The sequence below is a fragment of the Phlebotomus papatasi genome, chromosome 2 (genome assembly GCF_024763615.1).
Source record: "Phlebotomus papatasi isolate M1 chromosome 2, Ppap_2.1, whole genome shotgun sequence".
Lineage (NCBI taxonomy): Eukaryota > Metazoa > Arthropoda > Insecta > Diptera > Psychodidae > Phlebotomus > Phlebotomus papatasi.
Genome location: NC_077223.1, coordinates 93310260 through 93336741, shown reverse-complemented (window position 1 = coordinate 93336741; position 26482 = coordinate 93310260). Strand labels below are relative to the sequence as shown.

General features: G+C 36.1%; 3 protein-coding genes across 3 annotated transcripts; 2 read left to right on the top strand and 1 right to left on the bottom strand.

Annotated features, from left to right (window-relative positions):
• The first annotated feature begins 1939 nt into the window (after positions 1–1939).
• LOC129802441 (V-type proton ATPase subunit B) lies at positions 1940–8667 on the top strand. Its single transcript, XM_055848248.1, has 4 exons — positions 1940–2147; positions 2494–2593; positions 2671–3665; positions 7879–8667. Exons 2-4 carry the CDS (start codon positions 2506–2508, stop codon positions 8281–8283), a joined length of 1488 nt encoding a protein of 495 aa, XP_055704223.1. The 5' UTR covers positions 1940–2147; positions 2494–2505; the 3' UTR covers positions 8284–8667.
• Positions 8653–10291, bottom strand: LOC129802443 (bifunctional lysine-specific demethylase and histidyl-hydroxylase NO66). The gene is made up of 2 exons (XM_055848250.1): positions 10052–10291; positions 8653–9981 (listed from the first exon to the last, which is right to left on the bottom strand). Exons 1-2 carry the CDS (start codon positions 10189–10191, stop codon positions 8709–8711), a joined length of 1413 nt encoding a protein of 470 aa, XP_055704225.1. The 5' UTR covers positions 10192–10291; the 3' UTR covers positions 8653–8708.
• A 3799-nt stretch (positions 10292–14090) lies between these two features.
• Positions 14091–26379, top strand: LOC129802434 (uncharacterized). Its single transcript, XM_055848238.1, has 6 exons — positions 14091–15918; positions 21054–21160; positions 21237–21374; positions 21446–21889; positions 21995–22313; positions 25791–26379. Exons 1-6 carry the CDS (start codon positions 14329–14331, stop codon positions 25938–25940), a joined length of 2748 nt encoding a protein of 915 aa, XP_055704213.1. The 5' UTR covers positions 14091–14328; the 3' UTR covers positions 25941–26379.
• The last annotated feature ends 103 nt before the right edge of the window (positions 26380–26482 follow it).

Sequence of the window (26482 nt, the reverse complement as noted above, 5' to 3'; positions counted from 1 at the left end):
TTCACTCCAGTCAGTGGCACAGAAAAATTGCATAACTTCAGTAGATATCTTTGGAATAAGTTACGAAAACGCCGTGGTGTATGAAAAACTTTAGGCATCAATTTTTCAGCCTATTTTCAGCGCCAACTGTTCATAAAAACTGCATTTCAAATTCACCTCTACCAAAATATTTGTATACATTTAGTTTAGGGGTATCTCAAAAACAGTTTTACAAAGTAGTTCCAATTGGTAAATAAATATACTCAAGTGTGTTTGCATATTAAAATTTAATGTAACCCTACATGAAATGAATAATCAAAGGATCTCCTGCAAAGGCAAAGTTTTAATATTTTTAATGTGAAAAATACAGTGTTTGAAGAATAAATCAACGAAATTTGAAATAAGAAATTTATAATCTTCAGTAAGAAAAAATCTATTTTCCGTAAGTAAACCCAGTGAAATGAGCAAAATAAAGAAAATAAAAAACTTCTAAATGTAGCGAATATTGACTATTCTACCTTTAATTGCAGATAACTACATGACACTGGGGCGTGGTAAACAGTGATTTATATTTCCACACTACTTGGACTTACGTAAACCATTTTTTCAGTGGACGAGGATACTTCTATAGTTTCTATGAACCAATATAGATCTCGTCTCTTAAAATTCAATATCTAATTACAACAATTGCAGTGTTCATAACTACCCCATGTTTATTACTGTTTCTGTTTGCCCTATGATAAGACCAAAAACGAAACCGTATTTTTATCGTTTTGCCTAGGTAGTAGTTTTTGGACTTTTTATTGTATTTAAACATTTTTTGTCATATTTCACTCTATGGTAACACACAAATACTAATACGTTAAAAGATGTTCTTTTCCTTGGATTGAAAGGGTTAATATAAAAGACTTTAGTTTTAAGAACATTTTTTACAACTTCAATAAAATTAATTTCAAAAAGAATTCAAGCTTGATGAAACAGTTCGACTGCATATATATTTCGATATTAATTTCGGTAATGAAACATTGGCCTCAATTCTGAGACCAAGATCAAGATCAAGAAAATTTCAAGATTTTGATATTCTGAAATCAAAAAATCAAGATTCCAAGGTGTGAAATCTGTCAAATGTCTTGAAATCTTGAAATCCAAAGCACAAACCGTGTGGATATCGAGATTTGCAATTCTAAAACCAATATTTCAAGATTTCAAGACGTCAAATTTCTTGTTTTCTTGAAATAATTTCAAGAACCTCCTCGGAGGTGTTTGGAATTTTCAAGATACTAACAATTTGAAGAGTTTCATATGGAAATGACTCTTGATGAGGAATATTTCTATAAGCGATGATAAAAAAAGGGAATCACTATGAAAAATAGTGCATTTGATTTTGTAATTTAATAGAAATTGTACATACTACTAGATGTTTATGTTGAAGTGGAAAATTTCAATAATACTTCCAAAAGAATCACATCTTGCATAAGCATTTCTTGGTTTATCACACGTCACAAGTTTGGTTTGGTTTGCACTTCCTGTACTCATTTATTCTTTAATACGTCCTATAATTAATTTTCCTATTTTATATGACAAAATTTCAACAAATTCAACAGAAAATGAAGATATTTGTCAGAACTGAAGTTTCGTTAATTAAATCTTGAAATCTTGGTTCTTAGCTAAGACATTTTAAGGGCCATAAATACTTTGCGTCAGAATACGGAATCTTGATTTTGGAAATATTTGACAGCTTGAAATTTTGATCTTGATCTTAATCTCAGAATTGAGGCCATTAATTATATTTTAGAAGAAAATGCTAATTTTTTAATCCCAATTTCTTAAATCTAATAACTTAAAAAATAATTTACATTATACTACTGCACTTTACCTTATCCGTAAGTAGTACAGCTGGGTGGTCCACTGGGTCTTCTCAGGGCTTTTCAAAGTTCCCTGCAAAATCCGCTAGAAATCTGTCTGTAGAATTCTTTAGAAAATCCGTCCCCAGTCACATGACATTTCTCCTAGAGCCCCTCTAAGTGACGAAAATTTCAGGTGATTTTCCTCTATCTCCAAGGCAGTCGAGGAAAGTTTTGAGGAGTGTGCTGGAGATTTGTGCATATTTCCCTGACTTGGTACTTTCATTCACTTACTAACCACATCCTTTTACTCCTTTATTCACGGTAAGTGTACTAGATTATTGATTTATTTTGTTTTTTTCTCCACTTTTCCCTGCCCTAAGGCAAATCCTTCATATTTTGATTGAATTCCTGCTAATTTTGGGAGATATTCCTGGTAAGGGTCTCCCGGTGGGGAAGATTCTATTTCCCGTGAGGGTTTTCTCGAGTTCTTGGTGCATTTAGAGGGGTAAATGTGATTTTTTTCTGTAAAAATTGCCTTAGCTCTCATACTTCCATCTTGGTCATATGACCCCATATCTCGTTGTAAGATTGCCCTCCCAAGTGATTTTCTTCATCAATTTTTGCCAATTTTGTCCTGAATTTGGGAATTTTTTTTGGTGTAATTTAGCGCAAAAGGTTGATGTACTCCTCGACCATGAATGCAAAACAGGCCCAACGTGAGCATGTCTTGGCCGTGTCTCGTGATTTCATCTCTCAGCCCCGTCTCAGTAAGTAGAGGAGTGTCCTCCATGTCTCTAATCGTGCCTAGAATACCCAAATGCTAATTTTTGCCTTTTGGCAACAGCCTACAAAACGGTGAGCGGTGTCAATGGTCCCCTGGTTATCCTGGATGAGGTGAAATTCCCCAAATTCGCTGAGATCGTCCAGCTACGCCTGAATGATGGCACCATCCGATCTGGTCAGGTGCTGGAAGTGAGTGGTTCCAAGGCCGTGGTGCAGGTGTTTGAGGGCACCTCGGGAATTGATGCTAAAAACACTCTGTGCGAGTTTACGGGTGATATCCTGAGGACTCCTGTGTCTGAGGATATGTTGGGTCGTGTATTCAACGGAAGTGGCAAGCCCATTGATAAGGGTCCACCAATTTTGGCTGAGGATTTCCTCGATATCCAGGGACAACCCATTAATCCCTGGTCCCGTATTTACCCAGAGGAAATGATCCAAACTGGTATTTCGGCCATTGACGTGATGAATTCCATTGCTCGTGGTCAGAAGATTCCCATCTTCTCGGCTGCTGGTCTGCCCCACAATGAAATTGCTGCTCAGATCTGTCGTCAGGCTGGTCTGGTGAAGGTCACAGGCAAATCTGTTCTGGATGAGCATGAGGATAACTTTGCCATTGTATTCGCTGCCATGGGTGTCAACATGGAGACAGCCCGTTTCTTCAAGCAGGACTTCGAGGAGAATGGTTCCATGGAGAACGTATGCCTCTTCCTCAATCTGGCCAATGATCCAACCATTGAGCGTATTATCACACCACGTCTCGCCCTCACGGCGGCCGAATTCTTGGCCTATCAGTGCGAGAAGCACGTGCTCGTCATCCTCACTGATATGTCTTCATACGCTGAGGCTCTGCGTGAGGTGTCGGCTGCTCGTGAAGAAGTGCCCGGACGTCGTGGTTTCCCTGGTTACATGTACACTGATTTGGCCACCATCTACGAACGTGCTGGACGTGTTGAGGGCAGAAATGGATCCATCACTCAGATTCCCATCTTGACTATGCCCAACGACGATATCACTCACCCCATTCCTGATCTGACGGGTTACATTACCGAGGGACAAGTGAGTACAATTAAATTACTTCATATTTTAATCATTGCAGGCTTGAATAGTTTTTTTTATATTTCTCCCTAAATCAATTTTATGGGGTTAAAAAACGACGATTCCATTCCATACTATGCTATCTCAGAATGACAACTTTTCAGAAGAGAAATTTGAAGTTGGCGATTTCCTATGCTGCCCGTGTAATTTTTTTTTGAAAAAATTAAATATCTCGTTACCCGAACGCCGGATGACCACCAAATTTTCACCAGTTGTAGATCTCAGTCCCAGGAATAACATATCTCTCGGAGTAATATAATTCTAAGTCGACTTAGAATAGTATGGAATGGAGCCAAGACTCAACTTAAAAAAAATATGTTTTTTTAGTTTCGAACAAAACTTTAGGTTGCAATTAAAAAAAAAATCCGATCAATGAAATTTTTCTTAACTATCCGTCCAATTTACTGATAAAATTTGTGAGATTTTTTCAATTCTAAGGATAAATTGCTATAGGGGAAAGTGGGGCAGTTTTGAATTGGAGCAGCTTTAAAATTGAGATTTTTCTCCCGTTTTCAAATGGAACTTAGCCTTATCATACATTTCACCTTTAGAATTGCTTTGTGAAGCTAGATTATTTGATAATAAGATCCAGTCCAATTAAAAAAAAACCTTAATTTCGAAAAAAAAAAATACTCCATGTCAAAGGTGTTCAATTTTACACCATGTTTTGTCTTGTAAAATAAGTTGTGATCAAGGTAAAAAAAATAATGGAAAGCATCCGAGGCTTTGCGAAGTGCTCGGACTCATTCGCATCATTTACCGTTTACCGGTTCTCAACCGATTTGAACCGATTTATAAATCACTCAAAAAACCCACAAAATAGTTTTAAGACTAACAAAATTGATTTTAGGACGAAAATTACTTATCGGTTCATAACCGGTTATTGCCGGTTCACAACCGATTTATAAATCACTCAGAATCCTCTCGTTCAGTAATAACCTTCCCGATTTGAGGGCTCCCTCCCGTTGAGGTTTTTCCTTTACCGATTCGAAGGTATATCAGAGAAAACTTAACTAAAAACCCGTTGGAAGTTCGAACGTTTAAACCGAAGAGTTACTACAAAAGTGAGCAAGTTCATCAAAAGGACATTTCTTTGAATGAAATAGCATTTAAGACATTCTTTCATCCTGAAATTCCACAAAACTACACAAAAATTCACTTTTCGTAGCAAATTTTTGCACACTGTTGTTGAGATTGTTGACGATTAAAGTGTCGAATTTCGATTAAAGAGTCGAAATTCGAAATGGCAGAACAATCAGCGCTAAAGCGGCGGGTATATGAACTTGCACTTTAGGCTTCCGGTATATTTTCGAATAGGTTTGGCTTGGATTTGGAGTGGCTTTGTCTCTTCGAAAGGTTATTACTGAACGGAGCCAATATTTCCCAAAATACACCTCAGGAGTAATTTAATTGAATTTCGTATAAAAATTATTTATCGGTTATGAGCCGGTTCATTACCGGTTCAAAACCAATTGGAACAGGAACAGGAAATTCCAAGACCTTTCCAACGAACCCAAACATGACCCCATTCGCCTGATAAATGCGGTCTCTATAGCCTTTTTTAAGCTTTCACCTTGAAAAACCGTAAGTGAAGCAATTTTTGAAAAAATACCTTTTCGAAAAAATATCCCTATCATTGTAGGCGAAACGTTAATTTATTTTTAAAGACAATTGTTTACGAAAATTACTTCCAATGTGTAGAGATCATTAGGGCAAAAATAGGCTCAGGCTGATTCTCGAGAATATTTAGCCTGTAAAATTTGGTCGTATAAATTTATCCCAACTGCCATACACTTAGTGCTTATCCTTTGTACTGCCAAATTTTGCAGGCTGAATATATTCTCGAAGATCACCCTGAGTCTATTTAGGACTTTAACGAGTGGATTTTAGTTTTTCTCGAATAGAAGAATTTTCTTTAAATGCTAAGAAAATGTGGAGAAGAAGAGTAAATTGTGATAGAAGCAAAAAAAGTCTATCGCGTATGTGTCTCGGCTTGTGATTTATTCTGGACGCTCCAGGCAGATTTTTCCCATGAGAAATACGTTCGAAGATCCGTTTCGAAAGTCAAAGAGGCATTTTTGTTTAGCATTTAGCGTCGTGTTCTGACTGAAGTACATATTGTGTGTTCAAATTTCTGTCAGATGTGTGTCAATCTTCACATGTTATGGAAAACATCAAAGCAACGAGACTAATAATGTTTTAATCCTTCATGTTGTTGAATTTCTTCATAATCACTCACAATTAAATTACAATCTTGATGTAGTGTCCGTATATAGCGGCGGCCAAAATAATAGAATCCTTTTTTAAATTTTTTAAACATACTAGTTTAAAAAAAATCAGAAATGTTTAATTGCCTTACGTCGAAAAAGTACAGTACAGTACAATGCGTACAGTAAAAGTACAGAATGCGTGAATTTTTTGCTTGGACAAAAAATAGAATCACTTTCATTTATAATCATAAACTGAAATTAATTTCGATTATTTAAAAAAACACATAATTTTAGTGTAATTAATAATTATTTAGTGCCTTGGTAATTAATTTTCCAAGTTTGGATACAGGAAAGTGTGAGAAATTGGGGAAAATGTAGAACTTTCCCGTTAGAGGCTTTATTAGATTTTTGAGACTACGAAAGCATGGAATGATCGTAAAAGTCACAGCTGACCACATTAAATTACGCCAATCAATAATCCATAAAAAATATAAGCCGTACTCACTATGGCGTTGTTATCTCGTAATCTCCGTAATCTGTTATCTTGTTATAATTTTTCATTTATAAAATACATTACGAGAACATAACGAGATAACGAGATAACGATATTACAAGATAACAGCGCCATAGTGAGTACGGCTATAGTGTTTATGTAAACATAAGACTCGGAATTTTTAAGGAAATAATAACAATTCAGGATTTTCGAATGGTTCATTTTGTCTAATTTTGTTTAGGTAATATTTTGAATGTTTTTAAATCGGTTTAAATCGGTTGTGAAGCGGTAAATGGTGTGAAAGCAGGGGAGACTGGGGCAAAATTTGTCAAATCGAAAATTTTAAAATTCAATATCTTCCAAAAGAAAAGAGACCGAGACTTCAAATTATTATCATAGATTGCCTTCGTGAACCTCAATAAACGTCAAAGGTTTTAAGGAATTCGAGCAAGGAATATAGAAGATAAAAAATATTGAAATTTTGAGCCCTGTTTTTAAAATATTTGCTCTACAAGAGATATCAATTTTCATCGACTTACTTTCCAAAATTTTTGCATTAGTGACAAAAAATACCCCATGCCTGGCAAAATTTTCCCGATCAGTTTTGAGAATTTCCACAAATTCATCATTTAGAAAATCGTTTGGAAATCACATTTATTTTCGATTTAGAGCAAAATAACGTTGGTAAAGTTGTAGAGCGGTAAATTGTCTATAAGAATATGCTTAATAAAAGTCATTTAGATTCTCTGATAGCTCGTTAAAAAAATAAAATATCCATCTTTACAAATATTGCCCCAGTCTCCCCTACTTTTCTAAGTTATGAGTTCGATCATTTCGCAAAGTACAGGACGTTTTGCCACGTCTTTTTACAAAAAAAACAAAATTATACGCAATGAAATAATTCATTTGCTTTCTAAACTACCCCGGTCTCCCCTATTTAGCAGAGACACTTTTGGATAATCAAAATTCGGTTTTGAGCACACTGACTACGCAGAGTCTAATTTTATAGCAATTTCAGCGCTTTTATTGGTCTTAAATGGATTTTTATTTACAATTTGTGGACTATTAGGGGAAAGTGGGGCACCACCAAACACGGGGTAGCACCAAACACTAATTTTTATTTCTAAACTATTTGGACTATGTTGACCATTTCTTCAGTGGACCAGCATCTCTATAATGCCTAAAAACTTTTATAATTCTTGTCCTATGAAGTCGAATATCCTATTAAAAAATCGCAGTGTTTGGTGCTACCCCGTGTTTGGTGGTGCCCCAGTTTCCCCTATTAAAGATTCCTATGAGGAATTATTTCAAGAGGCGTTATAACACAATTCCTAATCGCAGAAGCTAAACTCCACGCTTATCTTTGCTTCAAAATTTTGCTCATGAGATAAAAATGTGATAATTCCTCGTGACTTTTAAATTTCGAATGAATAAATATGGCAAATATTGACTGGATGATCCTATGTTGTAGATTTACGTTGATCGTCAGCTGCACAATCGTCAGATCTATCCACCAGTGAATGTGCTACCATCACTGTCTCGTTTGATGAAGTCTGCCATTGGTGAGGGCATGACCAGGAAGGATCACTCCGATGTGTCCAATCAGCTGTATGCATGCTATGCCATCGGTAAGGATGTGCAAGCCATGAAGGCTGTGGTGGGTGAGGAGGCTCTGACACCCGATGATCTTCTGTACTTGGAGTTCCTCACGAAATTCGAGAAGAACTTCATCTCGCAAGGCAACTATGAAAATCGTACGGTGTATGAATCCCTGGATATTGGCTGGCAGTTGCTTCGTATCTTCCCCAAGGAGATGCTCAAGAGAATTCCCGCTTCAATTCTCGCTGAATACTATCCACGTGACTCACGTCATTAAGTGGCTAATAAAAAAGCTGATATCTTACTAATAATATCTCTTCTGCTCTGTGTCTGCAGAATTGTATGAAGAAAAAAAAACAACACAAGCATATTTTTGATTTTAATTGTTAATAATAATTTGTGAGAAAAAAAAAGCGGGAGAAATTACAAGTGCAAGAAAAGATTTTAGATGAATAGTGTTAAGTAGAAATTTTTCTTTTGGATCATTCCAACACAACATGAGTATTTTAAATGGGAGATTCTTTCTCTTTGTGTCGTGTCCCTCGAGAATTGCTGAAAAAAAACGATGTGTTATGAAATTAACAAAAATAAGAGAATATTTACTGTAAAAAAAGGAAGTGTAATGTTAAATAAAAGTCGTTAGATGTTTCTTGGTTTCAAATTATTTTTCTTTTATTTTGAACATTTTTTTTGGGGCGGATTTTAGAGGTCAAGGGGATTTTCTGTCTGCAGTAGGCCATGATCCCAGAGGCTGGTTAATGTTCTTAAGCATTGCTTCTTGGTCACTTCCGAAATATTCATGTCAGCGGCTGAGAGAAATTGTGGATAGACGTGGATGAGTTTTTCAGCCACTGGAGCTACTTCTGTGTCAATTTCAATGTAAACGGATTCGTATTCGTGGTAAACCTTGGAATTATTCACGTGGTAGTAGAGACGCAGGGAGTCCTCTTCTGCCACAATCCTGTAAATGTTCTTGCGCAGCAGCCGGAAACGCGTGTCCACGCTGAAAAGCTTCCCGTGCGGAATGAATTCGCCATTGTCATTGAATTGATTCAGCCTGGAAGATACAGTCTTTCTCCTCTCAGACTCCGAGAGTACAGGAGGAAGGAAATCGTGCTGGCATTGCTTCTGAAGTTGATCAACAGCATCATCAATGGGAGCGTATTGAAACAATTTTTCAAAGAATTTTTTAGTTTTCTCAAAGAATTCCTCACGTTTCTGGCATTTGTTGTCTGAATGGCTAATTCCCACATACGATGCAAGTCCCATTGGAAGTCCTCGTCGGAAATCAGGATCATTTTCAACAGCCATCGTCAAGGCAGCAGGTATAACTTTTTCCAAGTAATCTGCCCAGGAATACTTTTGGTACGTACTAATGGTGATATGGAGAGAATGGTGATTGTCCACAGTGTGAGCCTGATGAATAGTACCCCGTGGGAAATATAGTAAATCCCCTGGCTCCAGGACAACATCCATAAAAGGTTCTCCAACTTCATCCTGTGAGAAATTCCTCGAAGACACCCTAGCAAGGTATTCATCGGGATTCCTCGGCTCATACAACCTCCATCGCTTCTTCCCTTCCACTTGCAGGATAAATGCCTCGATGTCATCATAGTGTGGAGCAAATCCCTGACTATTTGGCGGTGTCAAGTACATATTGCTGCCCACCATGCATTCAAAGTATTCCTGCACCGTAGCATCCAGCAGGTGGATCTCGCGAAAAAAAATCTGTGGATTTAGGAAACGAACACTGCAACCCTCCCTATAGGACTCCCATACATTCGATGCCATGGCCCTTCCTGTCTCATTCAGAGTCTTCCTCTCTCCATCTTCATACAGAGTTATATCGATGTTTTCCGTGAAGAGAACACTTTCATTCCTAAGGACTTCATCAATACCCTTCAGGGATACGAGTTTCTTAAAGTACAGGGGATTATTCCGACTGACCAGCAATGCCTTTTTCTCCCAATAAGTCCTGCAAGAGGTAAGAAATTTGAATCCTTCCCTGAAGAAACATCAATGAAACATATAAGAAACACACTTACTCGAGGAAGTCTGGCAATTGGACAGGAGATATCATCCACTGTAGTAATTCCCTTGCATGATTAACACTGCCATCGGAAGGTTTCTCTGTACTTTCACTTGCTTTTCTCTTCAGGGATTTTTTGTTTTTATACCCATTCATATTGAAAGCTGTAAATTTGCTTCTTCCCGGAACACGCCAAACTCGCGATGTTTGTCTTGAAATTTGAGGTTATAGCGAAGGCTCAAACCCCGGAACCCCCCGCTCAAATTGTACAATCCTCAACTGATAATGATTATAGCGCAAAGGAAAGCCAGTGGATAAGCCTATCAGCTTATAGGAGATGGGATTCCTTTCACTGCAAATTTGGATTGTGGCAAACCCGAACGATATTTATACATATACATAAATATTGCAAATTTCGTTTAATAATTCTTAAACTGTATGTAACATATTATCGTTATTAATGAGGAAAATTATGGATGAGAAATTCATAAGAGTGTCTGAAAATCTTTAAAGTCGACTATATCTTAGAAACCATGAGAGATAGAGACCTCAAATTTTACTTCCATTGAGAGCCTCCTTCAAGCTTGGTATGTGCAAAATTTCACTTAAAAAATTAAGAAAATTGGATGAGAAATTCATAAAAGTGTTTGAAAATCTTTAAAGTCTGATTTTCTCGGAAACTATGAGAGATAGAGGCCTCAAACTTTACTTCCATTGAGAGCCTTTTTCAGACTTGAAATATGCAAAATTTCCCTTGAAAGAAAGGAAATTTGGAAGAAAAATGCATAAAATTGTCTAAAAAACTTTAAAATCGATTTTCTCAGAAACTATGAGAGGCCCTCCAACTTGACATCACACTTATCGTTTAGGCTTAAGAAGTGCAAAATCCGCGAAAAATTTAACGATCTGCGAAAATCCACGAAAAATTTCGCAGCCCCTGAAAATTCGCGAAAAATTACTCGACCCGCAAAATTTTTCGCGACCCGCGAAAATCCGCGAAAATTTCGCGACCCGCGAAAATCCGCGAAAAATTTCGCAACAATCAATCTCTTCATTAACGACATCAATGGTATTGACATTTCTGGTCGCTTGTTCCTATATGCTGATGATATTTGCATACTTCACACGGGAGATGACTTGGATGTGCTCGAAGAGAGAATTAACCGGGATCTTGAACTGATTTCTGCTTGGACCAGGAAAAACAGAATGACTCCAAACCACAGTAAGACCAAATATGTGATATTTGGTTCTGAACCTGGGAGTTTCCGGATTGTTTTTGGTGATTCTATCATCGATGAAGTACCGACTTTCCGCTACCATGGCATCCGCATTGACAGTAAACTGAGATTCGAGGACCACATTACGGACCTGGCGATGAGACTGGCCGCACTTACTGGAGCTCTAAGGAGAAGTCTGAATAGGAGTATTTCACAAAATACCAGGAGAACCATCTACTACTCTATGTACCAAAGTATACTATCCTATGGGGCCATGATTTGGGGCGGAACTAACCAGCAGTTACTCAAAAAAGTTTCTGTAATTCAGAATAAAGCTTTCAAAATTCTTTTTGAATTGGACAAATTCACCAACACTGAAAAATTATATGAACAATCAAAAGTCACACAAATTAAGAAAATCATTAGAATAAATAAAATTATTCATATTCACAAAATAGTTACAAATCAAATACACACACAAACTGACTTAAACATTAAACATAAATATATTAATACTAGAAATAATTTTATTGAAATTCCTAAACCTAAAACTACTTACTTTGGTCTAAAATCAATTAATTTCTCTTCACTCACTGATTATAACGAATTTATAAATACTGTTGAAATCTCACCTAATGTTTGTAAAAAATGTTAGATTATTTTAATTAAATTTCCCCGCTTCACACTTCTGTATCATTATACAGAATTGCATTGATCCAAATACTCATGCCAATTTTCTCAACTATAAAAAAAATTAATTTATACCGCCCCAATAATGTACTGAATCCATTAATAAATAAAATAAATAAACTTGAAATACCTCGAGAAATCATGGAGCAATCCCCAATTTTTTTTTTTAAATTGGTCTACTCAAGCAGCGCTACAACATGAACATAAAATGGTTAAAATTGCATAGGCCAATTTCGAGAAACCTAGAAAAACCGGTTTAGAACCGGTTTTTCAAAAAACTAATAGCATAGAAATCGTCGTACGCGCAAGTATGTAGATATATTAAAAAAATTATGAAGATATCTCTTTCCAAACCGGAGATATTGCGTACTACGGAAAGCCGGACGGCCGGACCTGAAAATGCAGAACTAGGGTGGAATCACCAGTTCTCGCCAGTGCCCCACTTCTCGCCACTTACATTGAAATCGCTATTTTTCGCAATTTATGAAATAAATGAGTCGCAATTTTTTTGTATTGTTTCTGCTTCTACGCATAGAATCGAAAAATAATAATTATTCGTTTTGGATTCACGATTTTGATCACTTTTTAGAGCGATATTTTAAGCAAGTGCATCAAATCCAACATCTCTTACCAAATGTACTAAGTATCGTCAAATTTTCATCAGGCCAAAAATACCTATTTGGGTAAATAATTTGTCTATTGAATATTTAATTGCACTTGTGGAATACATAAAATTTGTATTTAGTCAATTAATATTTCATTTTATATTATTTTTGTATAAAAATGAGGCATGGCGAGAAGTGGTAATATTCTGGAATTGATTTTACCACCTGTCGCCATATATTTTCAATAGGCGACGCTAACTTCACTTCGTACATTCTCAATTGTCAAATCTGCATTGTTTACTTTCTGCAAAAGCCCCATAATTTGATTTCTCAAATAAAAGTGAAGAAAAATCATTTAAAGAGAGTAATAATAAAGTGATCACAAGGAAAGAGAAATGGTGAATGTATTCTTTTCATAGCATTGCCTAAAATAACCGAGTGTGGTTCTTTTCAAGTGGGTGGCGAGAAGTGGTTACAAATTTTACAAAACTGGCGAAAAGGGGTAAAAAGTGGCGACGAAATGGTTATTTTTGCATTATTAAGTAGTAGTAGTTTTTTAAGTAGTCCAGCGTTATGTTCTAGGATTATTGTTTTCACGTATCTAGAGCCAATACATCTAAGTAACTTTGTGTCAAATTTGACTTATCTTGTAACAAGGATTCAAAAGTTATGATTAAATGAATTTAATTTTTAACTAAACATGGCGATAGCCGATTATTCCACCCTACCGGCGAATTGTCCAACTTGTAACACTAATTCTAAATTATATCACTTTACCCTAATGCAGAAAGTAGAGGTATACTAATTATTGCACTAAAATTTTTATAGCTTAATATTGTGTCTCAAACTTTAAACCTCTCTCCTGAAAAGTTGCATTTTAGACTTACAATAGTCTTCTTTGAAACCGACGATATGTAAAATTTCCCCTGAAAGTAAGGAATATTGGAAGAAAAATGCATAAAATTGTCTAAAAACTTTAAAATCGATGAGAGATCAAGCCCTCCAACTTGACATCACACTTATCGTTTAGGCTTAAGAATCGCAATATCCGCGATATTTTTCGTGACCCGCTAAAAATCGGCGAAAAATTTCGCAACCCGCGACCCACGAAAATCCGCGAAAAATTTCAGGACCCGGTTTTAAACCGGTTTAGAACCGTTTTTTCAAAAAACTAATACTTTCCAAACCGGAGATATTGCGTACGGACGGCCGGCCGGACCCGAAAATGCCGAACTACCATTTTCGGCATCAGGGATGTTCAAAACATATACCCTGTGAATTTCAGCTCGATCGGAGCACTTTGAGAAAATCCGAGGATTACAATAGGTGTGATTAGAAGGAATCACATCTAAAATCTCACCTTTTATTTAAAAATATAGCTATGTGCAAAAATCGAGGCAAAAACGGGCGGCAAAAATATATTTCAACTCGCCGGCTAACGAAAATAAATTCAATTTTCATATACACTTGTTTGCGATGACCCCGCCATCTAGGTTTCAGCATAGTCGCGCCCGGGAGAGGCAGCATTTTCCTCCAAGTGAACAGCAGCGCCATGTGACACTTGGAAGTTTTGGTTTTTGTTGTAAAACTCCTGGAAAATTTCACTTTTGCATGATTTTCAGCAAATTGTGATGTGCATTTTGATGTGAAAATCGTGAAAATTGATCAATTAGATCCCAATGGGTAACATGAACAATGTTTTGTGTATTTGGTGCCAGTGGTTAGAGTACCATTTTAGTGAGAAGTGTGTTGATGCTCTGTTGGTGTAAATAGAGCGAGTCATGGATGATCAAGAGCCGGATTCCACCAAAAAGCTGCCAGAGGGTAGGGATTGTGGGCTAATAGTGAATCCGGGGAATGATCATCTCAAATTTGACACGGATAAATTGTCTGCGAATGATATTGATGTTATAATTTTGGGTAATTCGTGCAAAGAGGACATTGAGGAAAATTCAATGGTGAACAAAGACATTGAATACCGTCTGGGATGTCAGGGTAGTCCAGCACCCACATCCACCTATCAGACATTTCAGCACAATTTTGAGTACGAAATACCCCATAGCATTGGTGGGGCATCGACGACGGTAAAGGGTTTGGGTGAGGTGGATGGGAAGCCACCAGCTCTGCCCAAGCTCACGATAAAACGAACAGCCCCATTGGTGGAGTCTCAGTTGACATCCTTCTTCAGTAGTTCTCCTGCCTCCAATTCTGGCATGCACGATGTGAGCGAAAGTGTGCCCAAGGAGCAGGAAGATGGGGCTAGTGACCCACTGGCGGTGCCTAAGTTGAAACTAAAAATCACAAAAGACACCCAAGTGGCCACAGAGTATCAACCAATACCCAAATTGACCATCAAGACCAACTACTTAGAGCAGGGTAGCAGTACTACGGTGATCCGGGAAGATATACCAGAATCCCTGCCCAAGCTCAAGCTTAAAACGACTTATAAGGCCGAAGAGATGACGCCGCTGGAGATTGTGACGCCAGCCCAGAAGATTGTGGTGGACAGTACGGAGGAGAATTGCCAGAAATCTCCTAGAATAATCCTCAAGATCAATAAGAATCAGAGTTATTGTGTTTCCTCAACTAATTGCACAGATACCGCCATGCCCAAGGTACAAGAGGCTTCCACAACCACCTTCTCCACAGCTTCCTCTGCTGTCGCCAGCCCAAATCCCTCCTCCTCACCCAAGGCATCTCCGGACCCACCCAGTAGCCCAAATGACACAGATGTACAAATAATTTGTGTGGAGGACGATCATGCTAATGGTGATGATGCAAATGCCAAAAATGCCGAAGATTTCTCCTCTGCGGACAATCAAGTTAATTCCACAGAAATTGATATGGACTGCGTGATGGTGGATGAGCCACAGGAGACTAATGGCAATGGGAGGATCATAAAGGCTGACCTACCACTTAGCAGTACCAATGAGATGAGCGATGATGTGTCCTTTTCCAATTCCATCAATGACAATTGTATCATAATACCGGACGAGAGCAATTCCGATTGTATGGTCGTGAGCAAAACTAGCAATTCCATGGAGGAGGATGATCCGCTGCAATTGCAGAATTTCAAGGAGTGCTTTCCCACCTTCGACAGCAGTCTGCCTGAGACATCGACGGAGAATTCGGTGGCTGAGGTGTTGGCGGTGCCAGAGGTGCCCGTCAAACGACGTCGTGGCCGTCCCAGGAAACATCCAATTCCAGACACAGAAGTTGTAGCAGATTCCACGGTGTCCACGACAAATCACCAGCGGAGTCCCAGTCCGACGCGAAAGGTGCGGAAGAAAAGGATGAAAAGGACACCGGTTGCACCGGCTAAAGTACAAACATCGAAAGCTACACCTCCAGCTAGGCAGAAATTTAACAAGGTAGGCCAAATTTTTACTGTGATCACTAAGTAGGCTCTGAGTTGCCTCAAAATATCTTGCGCATTTTATTTTCTATTAAAAAATATTTTAGGAATTTTTCAAGCATTTGAGGTTCTAGGAAAATTAGCGTCAATACGCTTTATTTAAATAAAAAAATAAATAAATTGACCTTTTAGATTCAGCTTAACGAAATGTAGATTTTTTACTCTATCGAAGTGATTTTATGATTTTCTCAAAAACTAATCCTTTAATTTAATGAAAGATTGAAATTTATTGAAAAACCACAAAAGCTGCGAATTGGAGATAATCAGTAAGAGTGCTAAATGGACTTCTCTTCCTTATTGTTATCTCTATAAAGAGAGATCAGCTAATCTTCCTCCATGCCCTCTTCTCCTTCACGGAGAAATTATTCCGTACGTTGATCAGGTACTTACTTAGGTGACTGCAACGTCCCTTTAAAGGACCGGGCCTCTCGTACTAACCTCCTCCAGTCCTGGCGAATCTCTGTCAGCTCGCTTCAGAAACATAGCATAGGTTGCTGTCGAATAATCCGTTCTATCGTAGGCTCCTTGCCAGTTTTCGTAACAACCTTGTTCGTTATACGGGCTTCAGACCTAAGGGCCTTGACAGACATGAGGATTAGTCGAGAGACGGCTTAGCGTAATTATATTAGAAATAATGGCTAAAGTGCATTTCCATCATTTTCCACTAAGTCGCCTCTCGGCTTGAGTCGTAAGTGTGTCTAGGGCATAAAGCTTAGTCATATGGCTCAACTTCTCTAATATCTTATCGGCCAAGATTTTTTGGAAAATGTTGACTTATGGCTGCGGCACACCTTTTAGATCAGGAAAATTTCATATAGTCGAAATTCCTATTCCCTTCTTTCTCACATGTTTTGCATATGTCTATCTCATTCTATTGCACTCTTCTTCTTATCTTAAACATCGCTCCAAATTCAATTTAGCTCAATCGAATTTGGTATGCGAAAGAATGAGATAGTCATATGCAAAACATGTGAGAAAGAAAGGGATCCGAATTTCGACTTCATGAAATTTTCCTGATCTAAAAGGTGTGCCGGAGCCATTAGGATTGGATTTTTAAGGGCAAATCACCAATTACATTTTGAAAAATCAATAAATTCGGTTGCTGTTTAAGGTTTATGAGACCCTCGGGAACTGGGCTAAACCTCTAGTCTGAAGACGGTTTTAGTCTCAGGTTCGTGACTTCCCACTTGCGCCTACCAGGCATTTGGCCAGCTTGGAGGTGAACATAAGAATTGAGAAAAAGAGGCATTGTATCGCATTACTCCTCCTCCCTCCATTTAGATCCCGCTGATCCGGTGATGAATTTTAGTGTTACCTCTTCTTGCTTTGATTAGTCTTAATTCCACATGCCATAAAAATAACTATCCCTCTTTCAGGCATATGGGACATAAGAAGTTCAGACATGGGTAGGCCTTATAACGTTTACTCCCTAGAAGTAATTTTCGTCAAAAATTGCGTTTTTCATTAAAAAATTGACGTTTCTTCCTGAAGATAGGGAAAATTTTCTCTAACAAAGCATTTTTTTTAAATTGCTCATGTAGCGGCCTTTAGGTCTGAAGGCCGTATTATTACAGTGGTGTCACATAAGATTAATACTAAGGGTACGAAAAGGTGGAAAGAGAGGTGTAATACGTTTCAGAAAGCAATTAATACGAACAGTAATATCTTGTTATTCATCGTATTACTCCACTGGAGTGTACTCTTTCTTACACACGTGATTTTTCATTTGAAATTTTGCATTCCATATACCTTTCTTTCCGGCTTTTCTTAATATTAATATTACAGTAGACTCTCTAAAATTCGGGCATTTATTAATGCAAAATCACATCAAAACTAAGACAAACCATGCCAAAATTGAGCATATTTGATTCATTTGACAATCACAATCAAATTTGAAAAATGACAACAAACTTTTTTCAAATTTAACTGCAGCTCGAATTATAAAGTAGCCCGATCTTAAAAGAGCCGAATTAGCGAGAGTCTACTGTAATCTTATGTGACACCACGGTCAAAGAAACATTTTTATTGGTTCCGATTTGCTATCCTTTCTCCAGATGTCTGTCCTTGTTTATCTGACCCGTTCTGTAACTAAATGTTGTCCTGAATAACTGAGTTCCCTTTTATTGAAAGGGGTTCCATTATAAGGGCTTTAGATCTAATGTTTAGCCATATGGAATAACCCTTTAACTCTTTCGTCTCTTTTGGGACTCTGAGTACCCAAAGCAGCATATGAATATTCAGTGAAAAACAATGTTTTTTAATTATTTAGAACTGATAAAAAATCTATTCTTGATCGATGATTAAAAACTATAAGGATGTACAAATATAAGATATTTTTTGTAGGACCTAAATTAATTCCTGAGCTTAGATATTTTTGATTAAAAAATTCTGCAAGCCAATTTCACAATTTTTAATCAAAAATATCTAAGCTCAGGAATTAATTGAGGTCTTACAAAAAATATCTTACATTTGGACATCCTTATAGTTTTTAATCATCGATCAAGAATAGGTTTTTTATCAGTTCTGAATAATTAAAAAACATTGTTTTTCACTGAATATTCATATGCTGCTTTGGGTTCTCAGAGTCCCAAAAGAGACGAAAGAGTTAAGGACGAGAGAGTCAAAAATTCGGTGTCACCCAAAAACGATTTTTCTCACTTTTTGGAGCAAAATACAACTTTTTATGGCCACAGGAAAAATAATTGTTTTTGGGTGACCGGTGACCCAATCGACCTTAAAGGGTTAACTTCTCTGATTTCTTATCAGGCGAGAATTTTGAGAAAATTTCGATTAAGGATCACATATTAAGGATAAATAGTCCACTTGATTTTGAAAAATCAATATAAAATTGGTTGTTTTTTTTATGATTGAAAAACTTTCGGGAACTAGGCTAAACCTCTAGTCTATATCGTCTGAAACCATTTTTAAGGTTTGGGCATTTATATAATGTTGTTCCGAGAACTTCGTAGAATACTTCTAAACCCAATCTGCCAGGGCAGTATTTTTGTATAATTCCCTGCTTCGTTGAGGTCGTGTATCTCAAAAGTGAATTCAAAGGTATTTCCATCCTGGGTCATTAAGCTTTTCAAAGTTGAACTTGACCTTATTTTCCCATATTTTTGACTTCTCATTCTTTGTTTTTAGTCTTTTCATCACAGTTTTCTAAAATAGTTGTTCCCTATTTGTATTGTTGTTTATATTAATTAAATTCAATTGAAAATTCTAGTTTGTGACCCATTGATCCTTTAAAAACAAGAAAGTGATAAAAAATACTTTCTTCCCTTTGTATGGAAATAAATTCAATTCAATTTATTCTCTCACTAAATAAATAAATAAATTTTGAGATTTTTTGAAACATTCGAAATATTTAATCCTAGGACGAAAAGAAATGTAACGATTATTTTGTGAATAAAGTATATTATTATTATTATTATTCAATTGTAGGAAAACGTTCCGTAAATGCGGGTGACTTTGATCCCCTACTGTTCGTAAACTTTTCTTTAATTCTAATGTTTGAGAACGGTTCTTTACCGATCAGACATGGTAGATCGAATCGGTAATCGAAAATCGGTAAAGACCATCTCTAAGTTCTAGAAAAACTGACGAATAGGAAGGGGTCAAAGTAACTCGCGGAGGACAACGTCACCCGCATCTACGGTTCTTTTTCAGTTAACTTTATATTCAAAGAATTTAGATAATGCGTGTATTATTAAGCTCAAATTTTTCAACATTATGAAATGATACTCAGTTCAAAAAATGAACTTACTGAGAAAACGTGAGCTAACTCGGAATGCATGCAAATTCGATTTGGAGCAGAAATTGGGGGACGCTATTCAGTTATCTTGAATCAAATTCGTGAAATTATACAAATTTCGTTTTTAAACCAAAATATCAAGGATTTGGATGGAGTGACAGAAAAGTGATATTGGGGAAAGTAGGCATGGTTCGTACACAGTGAACCTTCAAACGATGGAAATTTTCTCTTTGGTTCTAAAGAGCTTATTCGTTTCTGAGCCATAAGATAGATAATTAGTAACCCCATGAAACGAGATGAGAAATGGTAAAGTAGCTCTTTGCGAACAAAGAGAAAATTCGAATCGTTTGAAGGTTCACTGTGTGCGAACCATGCCTACTTTCCCCTATGGGTGAAATCTAGACCAGAATGTTCTCTACAATTTTGAAGAAGAACTTGATCTCATCGACTACTCATCGAATTTTAGAGATAAGTAATAAGGAATTAGCATATATGGGAAAGTAAAGTACCCATGCTTTGTACCATCCCAAGCTTCGTAATGACTAAAGTTTTCCTATGTTTCGGAATAAGTGTGGCTCCGCAAAATATTTTAAAAACTGAGTACTTTTCTCAAGTTTTTTTTTAAATAAAAAAAAACTCATTACGATGCTTGGAATCGTACAAAGCATGAGCAGTTTCCCTAGTTGCTATGCATAAGCGAATTATATCTCAGCTTTTTTTTCATAGATTTGAGTTGAAGCTCAATTTAAATTTGAGTACCATATAGCCATTCTCTTTTTTTAGAAACCTAAATAAAAAAACGAAGTTAGTAAAAGAAGAAAGTAATTTTTAATAAATGCTGACTTATGGTAGGGGTTAGTGAAATTTTGAAGTCAATATGTCGAAGAGTTTGATCTATATTTTATATTATAGAAATTTTAAATTTTCAAAATAAAAAAGGCATTGAATAAATGAGCAGTAAAAAGTTAAAATTGATCAGTAACAAAAAAAATTTGAAACAGTGATATTATCGTCCAAATTTTGGCAAAGGGAAAATAAATGGCTTTTCACTCTACTTGGAAATATTTTAAATGTTAAATATATAAATTAAGCCCATTTTTGTAAAGATTTAAGTTTTTAACGACCATAATTAGATATTTTACTGCTCATTTTTAATTTTTTACTGCGCATTTAGAATTTTTTACTGATCGTTTGTTTTTTGCCAATAAAAAAATAATCCCAAAATGTGAACTGTAAATATTTTGCGGAGAAAGGCAAAATACAGAGATGTAAATTTTATTTTAAGTTTGATCAATTAAATGGTTCTCATGGGATGTTGTTAATTATTCATTTTGCAGAACAAATACTTTAGACAAAAAATGCTCCAAGAGACGCTAAATAATTCAATACAACTCTTTGAGGAGGATACAAGGATGAGTGGAGAAATTCCTACAACATCCACAAAGTATGTTTAAATTTGTTTGTTGTTCTTAGAGCTTTTAGAGCTTTCCAATTATTAAACTATGCTTGATTTATTGTAGAAAACAAACAGGAACACCGAAAATCGTCCAGCCCAATTCACAGAAGACTATGGACTCATCGAGTTTGGGTGAGGACAGTAGCAGCAAGACCATCACGAAGAAATCTCGTGGGAGGATGGAAGTGAATGAGGAAGGAGGGTATGCAAGAAATAAAGACACTGAAATGCAAATCGGAGAATTATTGAAATGGTTTTTGTTTTGTGTTGCAGGATGGAATTTACAGTGGATATGCTGGCAGAATATGACTGGCCACCGCCAGTTGGCTGCTGTCCCAATAAAAATCGGGACACTTATATGCTTCAGGAACAAATAGCTGAACATCTCGGTGTTAAGAGCTTCAAGCGCAAATATCCCTATTTGTACAGGCGCCCAGTGGAAATGGAAGAGCGAAATTATTTGATTGAGAAGAAATTGGTGTCGGAAAAGATGTCCAATATGGGTTTAACAGCAGTTTATGCTGTTGATATTTTGGATATTATGTACCAGGATTTCAATGACAAATACGAAGAATACAAGAAGTACCATCGTGAGAAGCAGCAACAGGCGAGGGATGTGAGCAAACAGCCGAAAGTCAAGACAGAAGTGGATAAAGCGACAGTGCATGAGAAAGCGCTAAAATCTACAGCGTCTTGGAATACAAAACTCAATAAAACGTAAGTAGATTTTTTTTTGTGAAAAAATCAATCCATCAAAGTCACCAGAGAAGGAAGAGTCAGACATTTGCAATCCTCTTTTTTTCTCTCCAATTTTTGAAATAGACGAAATGAAAATCGTATGGGATGTATCGATCTGCAGAATTATATCATAAATATTCCGAGGCGTAAGAAACCTCCAGCACCTGTCTACTCAGATCCCGCGGCATCAGCTTATCCCGTGGAACTAATACCAGGACAGTATTCGACACAGTGGGAATCCTATTCACCAGCGAGTCTCATTTACTATCCGCTTAAGACAGCAAGGCCATTGGATGGAGAAAATCCACTCGAGAGTTTATGGAATCACAAGAAGGAGACAGTGGTGAGCTCATCTGAGAGTTCATCTGACTCAGGATCTGACACCAGTTCAATGGCATCGAGTGTAAGTACTTTTTCATCTGAAATTTTAATCTTTTTCATGCAAATTAAATGGGTTTTCATGGGAAAGAATGCAATTTTTCAATAAATTTTAAGTCAATTATAATTAATTTCCCATCAATTAAAAATGCAAGAATTATGAAAAATATTGAGGTCAATACAATATTCAAGACATGAACCAATCCATGGAATTTATTAATGTTTCATTAAAATTCTTGTTCGAAACCGAAAATGGAATTGCATTTTATAATGAAACATTGACAATGTGAAACATGTATTTCTATCTCGTCCCTTGGGTAAAATTCATGTTTCATCTTGGAAATGCTATGGAGAAATTAGAAAAAAAATCTAATGATAAGCCTGGATCAGATTATTGTAGGTGAGATTCTTAATGTGAGTTAACTCAGAATGTATGCAAATTCGATTTAGAGCTGAATTTGGGGAACGCCATTCAGGTATCTTCAATCAAATTCGTGAAATTGTACAAATTTTGTATTAAAACCAAAATATCAAGGATTTGGATGGAGTGACAGAAAAGTGATAAAGGGTAATGTGGTACATTTTGGACCGACTTTTAGCATTTTCAATTTTTAAACACGTTAGTGACTTACCAAAATATTTTTTTAATATTTATTTTCTTTGTATTATTAAGAATAAGAATTTTATCGAAAATTTTTGGAAAAGGCATAATTTTTTATATAAAATAGCAAAAATATAAAGAAGTAAAAATGGTACATTTTGGAATGATGTGGAACAAGACGAATTCGTACACAGGGTATCCAACACTTAATCTTGGGTTATTGGATGCCACCGATTGTAACAATCTAAGAAGCATTGCACCAGCTCTTTCTCCCTATCGGGAGTAAGTTTTGGAGAGTCCAGTCTGGCATTTCACTGGACACTTACCAGTGAAAAATGGGTGAAATATAGACCAGAATGTTCTCTATAATTTTGCCGTAGAATTAGATCTCATCGTTTACTCAGAAGCCAAGGTAATCGGGGTTATTTGTTTCGGAATTCGTTTTTTCGCCCATTTGATGGACTTCAACTAATCAAAAAATTGTTGTATTATGTGAGACTTTCCATTTAAAACCCTATTTTAAGTGTCTTGGTCGAGTAGAAGTAGTCAAATTGGCACCTGAGTGGTTTCAAAGCGTATGGAAAAATCAAATTTTTCACAATAAAACGACAAAATCGGACATATGGCGTTGTCTGAGCAAAAAATGATGTTTGGACGAAATATAGATATAAATGTCTCTTACAATTATGCCGAGATCGGTTAAGCACGTGTCGAGATAATTGAGATTATGTGTTATAAAAATTGATTTTTTTACTGCGGCGCCTCTTGCGTTGGTCCTACGAAGTTCAAATGTGCTATAAAGTTGTAGCGCTTTGCGAGATCTTTAATTTGCGGCCTCACTCGTCAAAATCGATCAAATAGAACCGGAGATATCGTCAGTTAAATCAGCATTTGTCGTGACTTCATTTTTGCGATTTTGAGTATACAGTAGACTGGCTAATTCGTTTTTTTTTATCGGGTTTTAATTCGGGCAGCAGTTACATTTGAAAAAACTTTGTTGACATTTTTCAACTTTGATCTTCGTGATTAAATGAAGCAAATATGCTCAAATTTGCATTGGTTTGCCTTAGTTATGATGTGATTTTGCATTATTAAGGGATTTTTATGACATTTACTATAAAAATGAGTAAGTAAACTTAATGAGTGTGAAGATGAATAAAAAAATCGTTGCATTTCAAAAAGTTTGTCGCCCGAATTTCTGTCTAATTCGGCTGACATTTCGGTCCCAAATGCCCGAATTTGAGAGAGTCTACAGTATACATATTTTGAATCGGCGGAATTTTGCTTATTAAACGAACTTGTAACTTCTTTTGCTCATTTGCGTGGATTGCAATTTGCAGAAAAATTGAAATTATTTCTCAAAATTTTCATAAACTTTTCCAAGTATCCAAAGACAGTGCTAATCATGCGATGTTAAATTATTTTAATGCAATATTTGTAAGAAGAAAATGGGTATATCTTCTCTGTCCATCTGCCATTAATTCAAAACAAAACAAGTGACACGCAACACACAAATTTCTGCAATAAAACTTATGAAATAAAAGCTTTTTGAGGTAGGAATAACAATTTAATTGCCTAATTTAGTCAAATAAAGGTGCTTATTATCATTAGAATAATTAAAATTGATATAATGGATTTTAGAAAATTATCGTAACTTTCAAAATCTCAACATAATCTCAATATGTCAGCTTTTAAATCATTATATAAAGATTTTCTCGAGTTAAGTGACAGTTTATTAGTGCCACTTTTATTATATTGACTCAAAACTATCGCATTCGTGACTCATTTTTAAGGAAAATAAAGCTGGACTGAAAATTTCGTCTCCTGAAAAGTTGTCAAAAGGAAGTTACGACAGATGTTGATTTAACTGACGATATGGCAATTTGAATTTCGTGAAATTTGACACCTCATATCTCCGATTCTATTTTAACCACAGCGAACTCACGCCACTTTTTGGAAACCTCCTAGACTGGACTACAACATTCTAAAATTTGATTAACTTGGATAATGGCGTTTTTGAGAAAAATGATTTTGAATTTTGATGAATTTTGACGCTATCGCAGCGCCACCTGTGGTGATTTTTTGAACTTCCATCTGAAAGTGCTCATCGAGACGAAACCAAAAATCCCAAATTAGGCCAAAATGTTATTTAGAACCGGAGATAGAGGCCGGTCAATTTTCGAACCTTGACCCCTTATAGCTCGGGTCAGGGGTTATTTATCGATTTAAGTACACTGGGACCTTGATAGAGTCAACTAATTATTTCCAGGCCAATTGACTCTATTGAAGTACGAAAAAAATTAATTTTAATGTAAAATTTGGATAGAATGGGGTATTATTTTATGTTTGTTCTAGATCATTGATAAATTCAAAACGATAGTTGAATATTTATTTAATTAACCCATAAATTCTACACTCGCTGGCCCAAAAAACTCATACACTGAGAAAAAAAGAGGGTGCAATTAACTTTTTTTCCTCATAACTTTAACACTTTTTAGGTGTAAAAATATATCAACATTTTTTAATGTTAATTTTATACCTTTTTTAGGGGAAAATTAACATGAAAAAGGGTAACTTTAACCCCCAGTACACCTAAAAAGGGTAATATTTACACCGATTTCGGATCAATACTTCAGGGTAAAATTAACATTTCCGGAATGGTATTTTATTTTTTCGGATTTCCCTCAGTGCAGGAAGTAGCGAAACACATTTTGGCCAAGTTTGAGCCTGATCGAATTTGTACTTATTGCAAGTTGCAAGATTTATTTACATTTAAGCTTATCACTTGATAAACTTTTTAAAAATTATATTTACAAAGAGAAATTGATAATGTCGATCAAAAATTGATGAGTAGGCAAATTGTAAACTAACTTTTGCTTTTGCTTTTCTCTTTTTTTTCAGGAATCATTCTCTGATTCTGAAGAGGAAAATGCAAAGGATGAATTTTGTTCGATGTGTACAAAAGAGAATCCACCTGAGAAGAAAAATGCGAGTAGCAGAGAAGATCCAAATTCTAATCCGTGCACATCGTGCAAGAGAAAAGGTGACTAAGAGTAAGAGAGAGAGAGAGAGAATATCCTTCTGTGGTGTTATCCAAAGGAGACTTTAAAGAAGGGAGGAAAAATTAAGGGAGATCACAGGGACGAGAGATGGACATTGGGGAAAAAAAAGGAAGATATTTTTCTGCGATTCAACGAGTCTCGTCTACATCAATCATAATCCATCTTTCACCACAGGCGCCTCATTAGATCAAAAGTGGACAATTTATTTATGTTAGTGACGTGAAAGATTTTCATTTTTATTTTTTTTTCTGTCTTACATTAATTGAAGAAACCGCTGATTTGTAATCAGTGACAAATAATTTGTTTTTTTTGTCTCTTTTTCTTTATATGAAAAGGGAGAGAGAATGATTAGAGAAAAAAGTGTAACATTGAGGAAAAAAATGTGGAAAGGAATTAATACACTGAATCATTTCTTTTGTACTGATAAATTTATCAATCATTTTGCATTTGATTTGAAAGTTTCAGGATTAGCGCACGGGATTGGTAAATTGGAGGTGCAGATAATTTATTGGTCTTCTGGTGAGGCAATCC

Bases quoted from the DNA above. Each gene is read 5' to 3' on its own strand.
- LOC129802441 (XM_055848248.1), top strand. From the start codon at position 2,506: ATGTACTCCTCGACCATGAATGCAAAACAGGCCCAACGTGAGCATGTC. The intron at 2,594-2,670 runs GTAAGTAGAGGA...TTTTGGCAACAG, and splicing joins CATCTCTCAGCCCCGTCTCA to CCTACAAAACGGTGAGCGGT. The intron at 3,666-7,878 runs GTGAGTACAATT...CCTATGTTGTAG, and splicing joins GTTACATTACCGAGGGACAA to ATTTACGTTGATCGTCAGCT.
- LOC129802434 (XM_055848238.1), top strand. From the start codon at position 14,329: ATGGATGATCAAGAGCCGGATTCCACCAAAAAGCTGCCAGAGGGTAGG. The intron at 21,161-21,236 runs GTATGTTTAAAT...GATTTATTGTAG, and splicing joins ATTCCTACAACATCCACAAA to AAAACAAACAGGAACACCGA. The intron at 21,375-21,445 runs GTATGCAAGAAA...TTTGTGTTGCAG, and splicing joins GAAGTGAATGAGGAAGGAGG to GATGGAATTTACAGTGGATA.
- LOC129802443 (XM_055848250.1), bottom strand. From the start codon at position 10,191: ATGAATGGGTATAAAAACAAAAAATCCCTGAAGAGAAAAGCAAGTGAA. The intron at 9,982-10,051 runs GTAAGTGTGTTT...TACCTCTTGCAG, and splicing joins CAATTGCCAGACTTCCTCGA to GACTTATTGGGAGAAAAAGG.